The 15,932-nt window shown below is 45.1% G+C and overlaps 1 protein-coding gene across 1 annotated transcript in view; it reads right to left on the bottom strand.

Moving 5' to 3' along the window:
* Positions 1 to 15,822, bottom strand: part of HORMAD2 (HORMA domain containing 2) — a 48,422-nt gene extending 32,600 nt beyond the window's left edge. The window contains exons 1-4 of the mRNA XM_029913662.1: positions 15,719 to 15,822; positions 15,126 to 15,191; positions 10,242 to 10,381; positions 9,016 to 9,255 (exon numbers count right to left, since the gene is read on the bottom strand). Of these exons, the coding sequence (XP_029769522.1) occupies positions 9,016 to 9,255; positions 10,242 to 10,381; positions 15,126 to 15,191; positions 15,719 to 15,822 (550 nt within the window). The remainder of the gene's footprint in view (positions 1 to 9,015; positions 9,256 to 10,241; positions 10,382 to 15,125; positions 15,192 to 15,718) is intronic.
* Positions 15,823 to 15,932: the final 110 nt, after the last annotated feature.

Consider the following 15,932-nt stretch of genomic DNA (forward strand, 5'->3'; position numbering starts at 1 on the left):
AAAATCGTGAAAAAATAGATGGCACTGTCACAGCCAAAGTTCTCAACATTGGGCTTAAGAGAAATGTTGAACACATGTTGAGTATCCTGAAGCCTATTTCTGTGGCCTTGAACAAAAGGCAGGGAAATAGCTGTTTTATTGCTGATGCTGTTGAAATTTGGAAGGAACTGGGTGAGATCTTAAAAAGAGAAATATGCAATGACAGAGTTAAATTACAAGCATTAAAAAAACGCACGGGACAAGTACTATCTCCAGCTCATTTTCTTGCAAATATTCTCAATACTCGGTACCAGGGTCAAACTTTAACTGCTGAAGAACAGACGTTGGCTATGACATGGACATCCAGCAATGCCATAATGCCAACTATAATAAACTTCAGAGCTAAGGGTGAACCATTCAAGAAATATATGTTTGCTGATGATGTTTTAAAGAAAGTCATACCAATGAACTGGTGGAAGTCACTTAAGCACTTGGATTCAGAGACTGTTGAAGGGATAATCTCACTTTTAACAGTAGTAGCTTCTTCTGCCGGTGTAGAAAGAATATTTTCTTCCTTTGGACTAATTCATTCCAAATTGAGAAATCGTTTGGGACCTGAAAAAGCAGGAAAGCTTGTTTTTCTTTTCCAGATTATGAACAAACAGGAAAATGACGGTGAAGACGACTCAGTTAGCTGCTGAAGCCAATGTTTTAAGTTTCTCATGTTGACCTGGCTGACATAGACGATTTAATTTTTGTTTAAAAAAAAAAATTTCATATGCTTGTTTTTGTTAAAATATTATATGTTTGCTGTTGAAGAAAAAAAAACAGAATACATAACTGTGACATTCCCCTCTGGTGTTATCTGGACCAGTGATCTGCTAGGCTTCTCCAATCCTTGACTCTGGGAGCCAGCCTTACCGTGTTCTGCTGTGAGAACCTCACTCCTGGGTTGTTCACGCACAGCCTCTGGCATGTAAGCTGCTCCCAGCTACTTGCAGGTGAATGAGACTAGCCACTATCTCCGGTCCCAGACACAACCATAGGAACCTCCGGGTATGTCTACACTTACCCGGTAGTTCGGCGGCGAGTGATCGAACTTCTGGGTTCGACTTATCGCGTCTTGTCTGGACGCGATAAGTCGAACCAGGAAGTGCTCGCCGTCGACTGCGGTACTCCAGCTAGACGAGAGGAGTACCGTGGAGTCGACGGGGGAGCCTGCCTGCCGAGTGTGGACCGAGGTACGTTCGAACTAAGGTACTTCGAACTTCAGCTACGTTATTCACGTAGCTGAAGTTGCGTACCTTAGTTCGAATTAGGGGGTTAGTGTAGACCTGGCCTCCGTCTTGCAGTGCCCAGTTATGTCAATTTAACAAAGAAATTGATATATACCAGGCTTGTTCTCCCAAGGGGAGTCTCTGACACTGCAAACCAAATGCAGTGCTTCAGGTAGAATAAACAAACAGATTTATTAACTATAAAGGTAGATTTAAGTGATTATAATTCATAGAATCATAGAATATCAGGGTTGGAAGGGACCTCAGGAGGTCATCTAGTCCAACCCCCTGCTCAAAGCAGGACCAATTCCCAACTAAATCATCCCAGCCAGGGCTTTGTCAAGCCGGGCCTTAAAAACCTCCAAGGAAGGAGACTCCACCACCTCCCTAGGTAACGCATTCCAGTGCTTCACCACCCTCCTAGTGAAATAGTGTTTCCTAATATCCAACCTAGACCTCCCCCACTGCAACTTGAGACCATTGCTCCTTGTTCTGTCATCTGCCACCATTGAGAACAGCTGAGTTCCATCCTCTTTGGAACCCCACTTCAGGTAGTTGAAGGCTGCTATCAAATCCCCCCTCATTCTTCTCTTCTGGAGACTAAACAATCCCAGTTCCCGCAGCCTCTCCTCATAAGTCATGCACTCCAGATCCCTAATCATTTTTGTTGCCCTCCACTGGACTCTTTCCAATTTTTCCACATCCTTCTTGTAGTGTGGGGCCCAAAATTGGACACAGTACTCCAGATGAGGCCTCACCAATGTCGAATAAAGGGGAACGATCACGTCCCTCGATCTGCTGGCAATGCCCCTACTTATACAGCCCAAAATGCCGTTAGCCTTCTTGGCAACAAGAGCACACTGTTGACTCATATCCAGCTTCTCGTCCACTGTGACCCCTAGGTCCTTTTCTGCAGAACTGCTACCTAGCCACTCGGCCCCTAGTCTGTAGCAGTGCATAGGATTCTTCCGTCCTAGGTGCAGGACTCTGCACTTGTCCTTGTTTAACCCCATCAGGTTTCTTTTGGCCCAATCCTCTAATTTGTCTAGGTCCCTCTGTATCCGATCCCTACCCTCCAGTGTATCTACCACGCCTCCTAGTTTAGTGTCATTGGCAAACTTGCTGAGAGTGCAGTCCACACCATCCTCCAGATCATTAATAAAGATATTAAACAAAACTGGCCCCAGGACCGACCCTTGGGGCACTCCGCTTGAAACTGGCTGCCAACTAGACATGGAGCCTTCAAAGCATAACAAGTCAGATTTGGTCAAATGAAATAAAAGCAAAACGCATTCTAAGCTGATCTTAACACTTTCAATGTCCTTAAAAACTTAGATGCTTCTCACCACAGGCTGGCTGGTTACTTTTCAGTCAGGCTCTCCCCTTTGATCAGCATTGCTTGGTGGTAGTGGTGTCTGTAGATATAGGTGGGAGAGAGAGAGAGCATGGCAAACGTCTCTCCCTTTTATCATGTCCTTTCTTTCCCCTTGGCTTTGCCCCCCCCCCTTCAGAGTCAGGTGAGCATTACCTCATCGCAGTCCCAAACTGCCCAAAGGAAGGGGGTGACTCCCTCAAGGGTCTAACAGATTATTTTGTTGCTGCCTAAGCCAGTGTCCATTGTTCCTGTGAGGCTGGACTGGGTTTGTCCCATCCATGCCCTGACGAGGTGTGAACTGCCTCTCTTTTCTTGGAGAGTTTTTGCATGGGCTTGCTTTAAGCCATGAGGATACATTTTCAGCCTCATAACTATATACATGAAATTATAACCTTACTATAACATTACTGTAACAATTACTATAACATCACTATAACAACCATGCTCAGTGCATTATGAGCCTTCCGAAGACACCCAACATGACAAACTTTGCATTGGATACCACACAATCATTTTAAAAAGATGAACCTGGGGGTGTAGGGTGTTCCCCCGAGGTACAGAGCATCACAATAACATTGTTTAGTTAAATAAAACAATTTAAATGTCTGTCTGGTGACAGTCTCCTCCTAATACAGCATGGCAAGAAAATCCTCCAAATATTAATGATTAACCTGTTGAATTGGAGATAGTTCATCTTCCAATGACTTCATAAATATCTGCTTCAATTACCTTTGGTAAATGAAACAACCAAACAATCATTCATTTTCTGATATAGCTATAAAATTAATCCGAAAAATTTTCAAAATAAATCACTTTAAAAATGTATAGTGTGTACCTTCTAAAAATGAAACCTACATCTATCTCTGAGTTGTGAAGAACATGTATTAAGGTTATAACAACCAACAGGAATGCACTTTTATGTAGAAATCCACGATTAAATCGAGTCTTCCTGACTAGTGATTTAAATCATGATTTAAATCATTTTGATTTAAATCAAATCCACCCTGATTGCAGATCACTCATTCTGAATTTAAATGCTTTCAGTGCTTTTTCCAATCCCACTTACCCATCCTCAACTACATGCCCTGCGTGGAAATGTAACAAAGAGATTTTCAAAAGAGGTCAGGACCAGATTTTTAAGAGGTCAGCACCAAAAGCTGGGGCCAGATTTTCAAAATTGCTCAGCTGCCAGCACCTCCCACTGTGACATTCACGGGCAGATTTTCAGATCAATGTACACTGAACTGTGACAGATTTGAGACCTGGGAAGTGTAAAGAGTTCAAACAGTGATGCTGAAATGTGCCAGATGGGCATGGACTTTTGGGACAATAAGCTGTTGCGTTTCCTGGGAATCCATGGGGAATGGTTAGTGCAAATTCCACAACCGCATTTATGCAAAAACTCAGCCTTTTGAAGCTACGACCTGAGGAGAGAGCCATTGACTGGTGACTACCTGCTCTGTTCTTAGAGATCAAAGGCCTGAGCTGTATAAATAAACTGCTGAATTGTCCAGGTGGGTCTGGTTCCTGATCTAAAACCTGACAAACATGTAACCAAAGGGGCAAACTCAGCCTAGGGTTTGAAAGACTGACACAAACCAGAGCCCTGTATTGGAGCTGGGGGTGACCTCTGATAAGCTTTTAGAATGCATGTAGGTTCTTTTATTGTTTTTTATATGTTTTCTCTGTAATGCTTTTGCCCTAAGAATAAATGCAGTTTGCTTTGTGAAAGCTGGTTGGTGACTGGTGAGCACTGTTATGGTCCCTAAAGAACGAGTAAACCACAGGTGCTGGACCCCAGTCAGACCTGCTGGAAAAACCACAGTGAGGTGCAGAGGGACTGCAAGCCCAAACCCCCATCTGAAGGGGGAGAGTGGCAGGTCTCTCCCCAAGGAGAGGTGATGACTGGAAAGCCTAAAACCTAAAGTGGGTGCCCTCGAAAAAGACCAGGGGTGGGTAGGTGGGTGAGAGACAAAGGTGCAGTTAACCCAGAAAACTGTGACACCAACACGCTGAGCTCTTTTGAAAAATCTGACCTCTATGGCTCCCCATTTTCCATGGTTAGTTATTGGTTATGGGAGCACAGCATCTCGCTGAATGATGCCAAGTGATAGAGAGGCACCACAATTTGTACATTTCTCTTAAAAGGCTGGGTACAATATAATGGGAATGGTTCCCATACTGGGTTAGGAGGAGTGTGGGTTTGTGTCAGACAGAGCTAGTGGAATACAGTCTCCACCATCTTTATTTAACTCATTGGCAGGTTTTCAGGCAGCTCCTCTAGATGCATGCAGGCACAGAGTTTACAGCAGCTAGATCAGGGGTTCTCAAACTTCATTGTACTGTGTCACGGAGTATGGGGGACTCAGGGCCCTGCACCCCCGGCTTCCTGCGATTCACCATGACTCTCAGCCAGCCAGTAAAGCAGAAGGTTTATTTAGACGACAGGAATACAGTCCAAGACAGGTCTTGCAGGCACAGACAACAGGACCCCCCTCAGTTGGGTCCATCTTGGGGTCTCAGGGCACCCCAGCCCCCTTGGGAGGTCAGAGCCCCGTCTGCCTCCCAGACATATCACCAGCCAGCTCCTGAAAAAACTCTCCCTTCAGCGACCCCTCCCACAGCCCTTTGTTCAGTTTCCCGAGCAAAGGTGTCACCTGGCCTCTAACCCCTTCCTGGGTTCTCATGTTACATGCTCAGGTATTCTCCGTCGGTCAGTCTCCCATCCCCCAATGCAGACCATCCTAGCCACACTCCCCTGTCAGCATTCAAAGACCACAGTAAGAACAGTCCCAGTTCGTCACATACTGCAATGCCCGTGACAACAAAAATTACTACATGATCCCAGGAGGGAGGACCAAAGCCTGAGCCAACCTGAGCCCCGCCACCCCGTGTGGGGAGAGGGGGCCAAAGGGCTTCAGCCCCAGTCAGGGGGCCTGTAACCTGAGCCCTGCCATACAGAGCTGAAACTCTTGGGCTTCGGGCTTCGGCTTTGGCCCTGGGTAGTGCGACTTGGGCACCAGCAAGTATAAGCCAGTCCTGGCAACCCCATTAAAATGGGGTCACGACCCACAGTGCTGTCCCAATTCACAGTTTGAGAACCGCAAAGCTAAATAATGTATTTCTTCTATTTCCTCTTCCCGACTCTTTCAGTGGGAAGGTCTGAAGGTCCAAGTTTGGACACTGCCAAATACAGGGCATATATGGGAGGCCTTTCACCTTGGCAAGGCAGGAACCAAGTCCTACACTCTCCAGTCCTTATAGATATTAGGGTTTTAGGCCTCCATTTCCTACACATAATCCCTTTAATTTCCTAACCTACTAATATGTAGCTCACCAGGTTCACAACATAATCCCTGGAACATACCCTAGTAATCAGATTTGTGTGATATTCTCTGAGCTGAGATCTCCCATGGCAAGTGACCCTCTAGACTGGCTCAAACTTACTCCATCATTTGCAGACACATTTGTTGTTCTACAAATCCCACTAATACCATGTAATACAGGTAGATAGGGCCTAATCCAAAATCCACCAATCGTTGGGACTCTTTTCATTGACTTCAATGGGCTTTGGCTCAGGCATCTAGAGAGGTACACACACAGAATAAAACTTCAGATAGATGTGTCAGAGAGATAAGAGGCAGAAATTCACATTTTGATTTGACATGAGGCTTCATAACTTTGAAAAGGTCATTATTGGTACACATTGGAGTCTCTCTTGTTTTAGGCCTTTGGAAGCGGAACAACTATTCCAGAATAAAGTCACTTTTATTTCGGAATCCTGTAACCATACAGGGAGTTATTCCAGAATAGCTACAGTGGAATAATTATTCCATTATAGCTATGTTGGCCAATAGCCCTGTGTAGACAAGCCCTTGTATTTAGACTGTAGACTCTTTGGGGCAGGGACTGTCGCTTCTTAGGTGTTTGTATAGCAACTAGCACAGTGGGTCCCTGCTCTATGTTTGAGGCTTCTAAATGCTACCAGAATACAAATAATAACAATAATGTTTGTGACATGGTTAGGTCTGAGCTGTACAAGACACTAATGTGGAGAGAGTCTCTCCCAGAAGATCTCATGATCTAGAAGACAGACATGGGAGAAGTAAGGACACGCTGGGAAATCCAAAGAAGAGAACACTTTTTAAAAACACCACCACCACCACGCCTTTATACTGCACTTTTCATTTGTAGATCTAAAAGCACTTAACAAAAGAAGTGATCATCATTATCCCCATTTCAGAAATGAGAAAGCTGAGGCACAGGGAGTTGAAATGACTTAGAATAATAGAATAGAATCATAGAATATCAGGGTTGAAAGGGACCTCAGGAGGTCATCTAGTCCAACCCCCTGCTCAAAGCAGGACCAATTCCCAACTAAATCATCCCAGCCAGGGCTTTGTCAAGCCTGACCTTAAAAACCTCTAAGGAAGGAGATTCCACCACATCCTTAGGTAACCCATTCCAGTGCTTCACCACCCTCCTAGTGAAAAAGTTTTTCCTAATATCCAACCTAGACCACCCCCACTGCAACTTGAGACCATTACTCCTCCTTCTGTCTTCTGGTACCACTGAGAACAGTCTAGATCCATCCTCTTTGGAACCCCCTTTCAGGTAGTTGAAAGCAGCTATCAAATCCCCCCTGATTCTTCTATTCTGCAGACTAAACAATCCCAGTTCCCTCAGCCTCTCCTCATAAGTCATGTGCTCCAGCCCCCTAATCATTTTTGTTGCCCTCCGCTGTACTCTTTCCAATTTTTCCACATCCTTCTTGTAGTGTGCGGCCCAAAACTGGACATAGCAGGGCTGCCCAGAGGATTCAGGGGGCCTGGGGCAAAGCAATTTTGGGGGCCCCTTCCATAAAAAAAAGTTGCAATACTATAGAATACTATATTCTCGTGGGGGACCCTGTGGGGCCTGGGGCAAATTGCCCCACTTGCCCCCCCCCCGTGGGCGGCCCTGGGACACAGTACTCCAGATGAGGCCTCACCAATGTCGAATAGAGGGGAATGATCACGTCTCTCGATCTGCTGGCAATGCCCCTACTTATACAGCCCAAAATACCGTTAGCCTTCTTGGCAACAAGGGCACACTGTTGACTCATATCCAGCTTCTTGTCCACTGTAACCCCTAGGTCCTTTTCTGCAGAACTGCTGCCTAGCCACTCGGTCCCTAGTCTATACCCGTGCATGGGATTCTTCCGTCCTAAGTGCAGGACTCTGCACTTGTCCTTGTTGAACCTCAGATTACCCAGCAATCCAATGGCAGAGCTGGGCATCGAACAGCAAGTTTCCTGAATCCCAGTTGAGTGCTCTAGCCACAGTAATGAGATGGAGAAGAAAATTATGTTATTTACCCAAGGAATTAAGGTTTTTCAAATTCTAAAGAAACGGGAGGTCAGTGGAAGAAGTAGAGACTTTAACGAGAACCAGGCCAAAATCTATTCTCAGTTATGATCATGCAGTCCCACTGGCATTGGGCTCAGGAGAGGTAATTTAATGCCAGAAAAGGTACATGAGACAATTCTGATATGATAGCATTTTAATGTTCACTTTGCACTGATGGAAATGATGCCACAAGGTTCAGGGTAATGGAGACTCAGATCCCACGGATTTTAAAAAAAGCATTTTTCAATCTGTTTACAGAAGAGGGTGAAGACAATCCAGAAAAGCTAGATTATTTGGCTAAAAAGAATTAGCTCCCTGAGATGATCTCCTCCACAGATTCTCATTCTCAGATTGTGCACTCAGAACAAAAACCTGATACAACTTACAAGTCAACGTTAGGTCACTGTACTACTGGGGACAATTTTAAAAAACTGGTCCACACATAGACCCAATGGACAAGAAGAACCAGGATGGGTCTATGGAGAAGTCACATTCAGAGACCATAAATTACAGCTATGTAACCTAGTTTCCCATCATTCTGCCTTCCTTCCTACATTGCCAGTGTGAAATCCTAGGAGTTGTACCACTGATTTCAATGAGGCAAGACTAGAGACATTATTATGATGTTCAAAACAAGAGTTTTAGCACCACCAGCAGCTGTACAGTTTTTCATCCATAGATCTTAAAGCTCTTTACAAGGGTAGGTGGGTGTCATTAGCCTCATTTTGCAGATGGGGAGAATGAGATACAGAGAGAGGATGTGGCTTGCCCAGTGAGTCAGTGCAATGTTGGGAAAAAAGCATTAGGTCTACTGACTTCTAGCACCCTGCTCATGCCACTACAGCACTGCTGCCATACCTCAGAATACTGCTAAGCGAGAACAGGTTAAAGCTGGAATTCATAGAAAATGTCTCTCTTTTCAGGGGAGACAATAAAGGCAAAGCCCACTCCCCACAGTAACTGCTGGTGACTTGGAGCCATTTCCTTACCTTGGTACTACTCTCTTCTTCGTCACAATCTAACCCTTGATGAGAGATCTCAGTAGGGCCATTCTCCTGGATCAGGCTGCTTCCCAAAGTCCTCATCCTCTTGCTCTCAGTTGTCACTCTTACTTTCAGGATATGAAACCCAGTGGATATGGACCCAACTTTCAGGTTGACAGGGTCTCCATCAAACAACAAGTTATCTGGGCTGCTGTCTTCCTTAAAGCCAGGGGGCTGGTAATCATCAGGAGTTACTGCACAGGGAAGAGTGTCCTCAGTTGATAGACTAAATTCTAAGCCACTTTAATCTGCAATAATGGACAAATCCAGAACCTAGCCCAAGTAATTAGGCAGGTCTCTGGATAGATTCAATTGGGGTGTGAAGTGCAAAGGAAACATCCTCCCCAGGACATCAAAGCTTCTGCAGCCCAATGGCAGGAGAAGCCTCCACAAGTCTTTCTGCAGCCCCCTTTTGCCCAGATATACTTGGGTAACCCCACTATCTTCATATTCTCCCCTCACTTTACATCATCTAGCCCAGCAATGAGGTTGTAGAGGTGCAATTGGGTAGCATCTGCTCTACAGAATCTTTATTATTAGTGAAGATACACAAGAAAGAAAGAGACCAGTTTAATCTCAGATTGAAGTTTGTGGGGCTGGCACGAGGAGGAAAAAAAATCTTTTTATGTGTAAACTTGCAATGGGTTGGTGGTCTAGTGGAAACCTCCTGCTTTGTATGCAAATTAAAATCCTGGCTAATCTCTTACAGAAGTAATAAAAATTCTGTCCTATGATCTATTATGCAAGATGTCAGACTAGATTATCGGAACGGTCCTTTCTGGCTTCAAAGTCTATTAACAGAGCACATATGATCTGGAGTCACTGAGAGATAATAAACTTGGGACTCTTGGATGCCATTTATACACTCACTTTCTGGATAAATACCAACCTAGCCAAGTATGTTTGCTCCTCATACTGAGGTAAAGGGAAAGGATGTGTCCCTTTTCCATTGCCCAGCTGTATTTCTTAAAAGTTTGTGACTATTTCCTTAAAAAGCATGTGTCACATCTTTATGCACTGAATGGCACTATTCTATTTTGCATGCTGTCTCATCACAGCAGCTTTCTGGGTCCAGATTTCATGTTTCTATTCTTTGTTCCTCTTTACAGTGGCATGTGTTGCTCATGGGAATTAACAGGAGGGGAAATCAGCTTGACAGGGCAGACCGTTCTCCACTTACCATCATTGTAGTAGAAGAGTTTCATGGTGAGGGTAATGTCATTGGGAAGGGGCCCGAGGTTCTGCATTAAGAGGTACAGCTTACGAATCAGCAGAATGCTGCCTTTCTTAATCTCTTCACTGCTCACCCCCTTTGCAAAGCTCATTTTGGTGCTGAAGCCAAAACAAAAGAGCAACTGAATCATTTATGTCCAAATCCCAATTAAAAATATTCAGCTCCCACTGGTTTGTCTTGCACTATAGTAACAGAGCTTCAGTGCTTTTATGTAGTCCTAGCATGAATAGGGAAGTGACACAGACTTTCGAAAGTGGGAGATGGCATGAAGGAACACAATAGTCCAGAGTTAAGAATCGTGTAATTGACAAGTGAACAGATATTGTAACTGGGGCAATAAACTTCATTATACAAGTGTCGTGATTCACTTGTTTGTACATGACTAAGTTTGGCACAAACAGCCACAATACAAGTGCCTTTCACCTACTTGACTAGCTTCTAAATAATTTTCCTCTAAGGAATGGGGGGAATTGGGTGAGAATCACATGTACAGCAAACTCAAAGAGGTTATGTTCAAGTCCGTCCTGTTCTAATTGAAGTGTGTTGAATGCCCTAACTTCAGTCCTAACATGACATGCTAGTCCAGAGATAAAATTTTCAAGAGTGCCTAAGAGACACAGGACCGTAACTCCATTGACTCTCAATGAGACTTGGGCTCCTACGTGTAGTTTATTCACAGAACAGGACATTTTAATGCAGCCTGTAACCTGTTTAGAAAGTCTTTGCAAGCATACAGTCTTGCTACCAAAAGTTACCAAAAGTTGAGATGATTTAAGAAAAGGCTTTTTTCTGGAAAGATAAAAAGACGTAGCCCTAAGTATGTCTAGTGAGTAGAGTTTAGTGTCTGTAGGCGAATCTTGAAGCTTACAAAAAAATATTGGTAAGGCAATAAATTGACTTATATGGAAGACCAAAACTACTTTTGGTAAAAAATTTGGATGATGCCTTAGAGTAAATCTGTCCTTATGAAACAAAGTATACAGAGAATCAGCCATCAAATCTTGAATTTTGGTTACCCTGCCAGCCAAGGTGATGACTACCAAACACAAAGTTTTAACAGAGAAGTGATAATGGGAGCTGCGCGAACAGCGAACCGCGGCCACTGCAAGCTGCGGGGAGTCGTGCCTGCGGACGGTCAACATAAACAAAATGTCTTGCGGTCCATCAGCGGATTACCCTGATGGGCCACGTGCCAATAGTTGCCGACCCCTGTCTTAGTGACTGCAGCAGTCATTCACCATACTGCAGTGTCAGACATCCGGTGAGGCCTGCAGAGCTGTCTTGGCCACCAACTGGCCTTCTGTAGCCACTGCCTTCAGTTCATCTATGGTCTCCTGAGGAGGTTTTTCAGACAGATGTAAAACCTTTCCCCTGAAGAAAATTGTTTTAGCTAATAAGGCTTGATTATCAGCTATGCAAGTCTGCAAACTAGCAGATGAGTAAACTTTTCTCCCCAGAAGATCCATCTGCTTGGGCTCCTTGTTCCTGGGTTTAAGTTTAGGGGGCCCAGGCAGCTTAGAGCTTTCCTAAGTTATCATTACAACCAAAGACCCAGGGCCTGTGTGTGTAACAAAGTAGTCAAACCCCTCAAAAAAGTACAAATGATCTGCCCTCTTAGATGGCCAACTCGAGAATGTCTTTCATTAATAGGCATGGTCCAACAACCCTGGGGCACTGGGTGCAGCATGTCAAGAAGTTATGAGACCTCTCCTGGACATTCTCCAGGACACTCTCTAAAGTACCCACCATTCTTTTAAGGAGGTCCTCAAAGGCCCTGACATTGCATATTGTGGACATATCAGACAGAGTCATGGTCTTGTCAGATGGCCAAGGAATAGGCTGGTCCTCATATTCCTCCATGAGGACATCCTCACCAATTTGCAGGAGCTTCTGATGAGAGGAATGAGACTCCCTAAAAGAATCACTAAGGGAAAAGGGCAATTTTACTCTGGATCTTGATGAATCTATTGAAATCCTGGGTGCGGGTGGGCTTCTGAAGGCCTCTCCCTCAGCCTAAAGGGAGAAGTCAATAAACCAAGGGTTCAAGTAAAGGCAGGGGATAACAAATGATTAAACAGGAATGGGAGTGAAGGTCACAGGGTCAAAAGCAGGAAGCCAGAGGGGAACGCTGAGCAGAGAACCCCAGACAGAGCCCACTGCTCCTCGAAGGTGTCCAGGGTGCCAGTAGACGCGGCCCAGAGGAACTCTGCGCGGATATGTGTGCAAAGAAGCAGAAAAACCCCACAGTCACAGAATACTTCCACGTCCAGCATCCTCCTCCTGGTATGGTGGATGGCCAGCTTGGCCAGCACCAGGAAGAAGTTGACCAGGAGGTCTTGCGACTTCATGGGGCCATGGATAGGGTGTGCAGACATCAGAAGGTGCTGGGGAAAGTGCAGCCAGAACCTGAGGAGAAGGTTCTGGAGGAGCTGGAAAAGGGGCTGCAGGCTGGTGTATTCGAGATAGATGTGCACCAGGATTTCCATCCTGCCACAGAAGGGGCAAGTGGTCAGGAAGGGGGCTGTACCACACCAAATACACGCCTGTGCAATGGTTCCATGAAGGAGCCACCAACTAATATTCCCGGCGGGCCGTGGAACCAAGGTGGAATACAGACTGACCCACCAGGGCTCCTCACCCCCCACAGATGGTAGGAGGCCCTGCCACTTGGTGTCGGGGCAGGAGACAAGGGTGAGGAAATTAAAAGTATAGAGCACGAGCATGTACAGCTGTGTCCTAGGCATGGTTCAGAAACACAGAGGGGGCAGCCGGAGGGGCTAGCAGGGGCAGGCACTTGATGACAAGGCCCGGAGGGCCAGGGGCAGGAAGGGAGCATCCCTAGGTTGGATCTTGAAACAGATGAATAAGCAGTAGATGGAAGAGGCTGAGGTCTCCACAGAGACCAAGAAGGCCAGGTTTGCAAACCACATGGGAAGGGCATATGGTAGCACAAAAGTGGAAACCAGGGAAAGAGACCTTTCTGAAGCACTCCTTCCAAGGCCATTCACATGTTGCTAGGGGAGGTGGAGATCTCCTAGAAGGGCTCCTGATGCCAGGCAAAGATGAGGATGAAAATGTATAAAATTCCTTTCACAGAGGAGCTGATTCCTGAGGTGTAGAAACAGGAAGAGCCTCACATCTGACAGCATGAGAGGTAGTCACCAACACCACAGAGGTTGGACACGGAAAAAATTTCATCTTTGGAACGTTCGGCTGTGGTACCAAAAGAGTCCTGGGTACTGGAGATAAAGGAGAGAAATCTAGCAATGGGGACTCCTGTTCCAAAGTGATCGTAGGTGATGTCAAAGCAACCTTAGTGGATGAAGAAGGCAGCGCCCATGACTCCAAGATATATGGTACTGATGCCCACAGTACCGAGATAATATTGTCAGTCACCGAAGGTATAGGATGTAGTATCGTAGCTAAGGAACATGATTCTCCCAGTCTTTGAAGACTCACAATAACAATGTGGTTTCAAAGGAGCCATTTTAGACAAGTCCTCTTCTTTGTTAGTACTAGGGATGGCAATCTGTGCTGAGCCCTGTCTGGAGATCTTTGTTCTTTCCTGCCTCTCGCAGCAGGAACTACTGATTGACCTGAGGACGACTGACAAGAAGACTCAGAGAGCTTGACAGCAGCATGAAGTCTTCTGAGGACAAAAGATCTATCTCCCAGAGAGATGTCTCTTATAGCTGAAGCACTCATTGAAACTGGTTTCAAAGCTAGAAGAGACTGTTCCCAAGGGGGTACCTCAGAGTCAGACACACTCCACATAGATCTTTCCGTTAAAAATAATTTTAAACAGGCATCATGACCCCTCTGTATGTGCTTAGAAAAAGAGTTATAAATGGCACACTAGCTAGGGATATGAGACTCCCCTAAACACTTTCTAGATGCATCATTGGCAAGCACAACAGTCTTGCAGGCAGGGCAGATTTTAAAGCTCAGAGACCTGTTCTCCACCATCAGAACTATTCCTTGGTACTAAGGCAAGACTCATAGAAAGCAAAATTGCTTTAATTTGTGTTTGCTTGTTTTAGCAGCAAGCTTAACTAAAACTTACCAAGAAAATACACTAACTCCAAGCTAACTAACTATACCTCTAAAGTACTAAAAGGCTAAGAGGAAGCAGGAGGACACTATGGGCTGTGACTTGCTACCATGGGCAGTGAGAAAGAACTGAGTAGCTGTTGGGGCTGCCCCTCCTTTTTTACCCTGATGTAGGGGGCATATGAGGCACATGTACAGCCCCAACAGGCACGGCCAGCTAAAAGATTCCAGGCTCACGCACACAGGACACATACACCTACAGTGAGAGCCGAACAAATGTTTGAAGAAGAACAATCCTTATGGTGTCGATATTATGCTGCACCCAAGGGTGGTCATTGGCAGCCAGAGATTGAACGTGGGACCACTGAATTTCAAAGCATGAGACTATTGCCTGAAGTACAACATCCTGCTCTGTTAGCCCAGGCTGTAGCAGGCTCATCGAATTCTATGTATGGGCCAGCCACCACCAGAGAGGGGCAGAGCGCTACACAGAGTGGGGGTGGGATACATCAATCTTGTCCTTAATTCAGCTCTGCTATATCAAGGTGTTACAGCACATGTACTGTGATATGTAAGCTCATCAATGCAGGAGTTCAGATCCTGCAGGATGCTGAGTGCCCTTAATTTCCACTGAGTTCAATGGCAGATGAAGCCATTCAGCACCTCATGGTATTGGAGGGGTGCATGATACAATCACAAGGGACAGTTTTTGCTTTAAAAACGTTTTGATGAAGCAAATTTCTCACTGTGTATTTTTCAGAAATAAAACAAAGCCATTACCTGACGATGTCCATCTGGGGACCGTCCTTTGTATACTTGAATTTGAACTGATACAGCTCAGTCACCCTCTAGACATTCAAAAAGGGAGCAGAAAAAAAACAAGTCTTTCAGTAACATGTTCCCAAAGAAAGCTCAACAGATTGTGCAGGAAACTCTCTGGTGTCCATGCTTCCTCATTCCTATGCCTGTCTAGCAGGATCAAATTACTGACTAGGCTCCATTTTGATCTCAAAAATCATCTGCAGATTTTTGTCAAACTTTCTTAAAAGAATCAAATGCAAATTCACTTCTGGGCTGAGAAGAAACATGAGAAACTCCAACTCAAAAGGAAGCTGGGGGAGAAAAATCAGGAGCCACTTAAAACAGGAGGCCATAATGCAAATGGTATGTTAATTAGAGCTTACACTAGTGATGTTATGGTTAGGGCTGGTCGAAAATTTTGCATCCAAATGGTTTTTCGATGGAAAATTGGGTTTTTGACTAAATAATTTTTTTTTTTTTTTTTGCAAAAATTTTTTTTTTTCTGCCGATTTTTTTTTGTAAAAAAAAAAAATTAGCCTGAAAACAGAAAAATGTCAATTCTGAAATGGTACCGCAGGGTCTCATGGAAGTTGTAGTTCAGGTGCCTCTTGCTCCCATTTTCTTCTAGGACCAGGCTCCCCAGCCAGACTACATCTGCATGATGCACCTTGGCCATGCAACTGTCATTGCCAAGAGGGACCTGTGATGCACCCTGGACACACCCTTCCCTTGCCAAGAGGGGACCTATGGTGCATCATGGGAGATGCAGTCCTACCAGGGAACTTA

This window comes from Terrapene carolina, unplaced genomic scaffold (assembly GCF_002925995.2).
Source record: "Terrapene carolina triunguis isolate 2854851 unplaced genomic scaffold, T_m_triunguis-2.0 Scaffold782, whole genome shotgun sequence".
In the NCBI taxonomy this organism is placed as follows: Eukaryota; Metazoa; Chordata; order Testudines; family Emydidae; genus Terrapene; species Terrapene triunguis.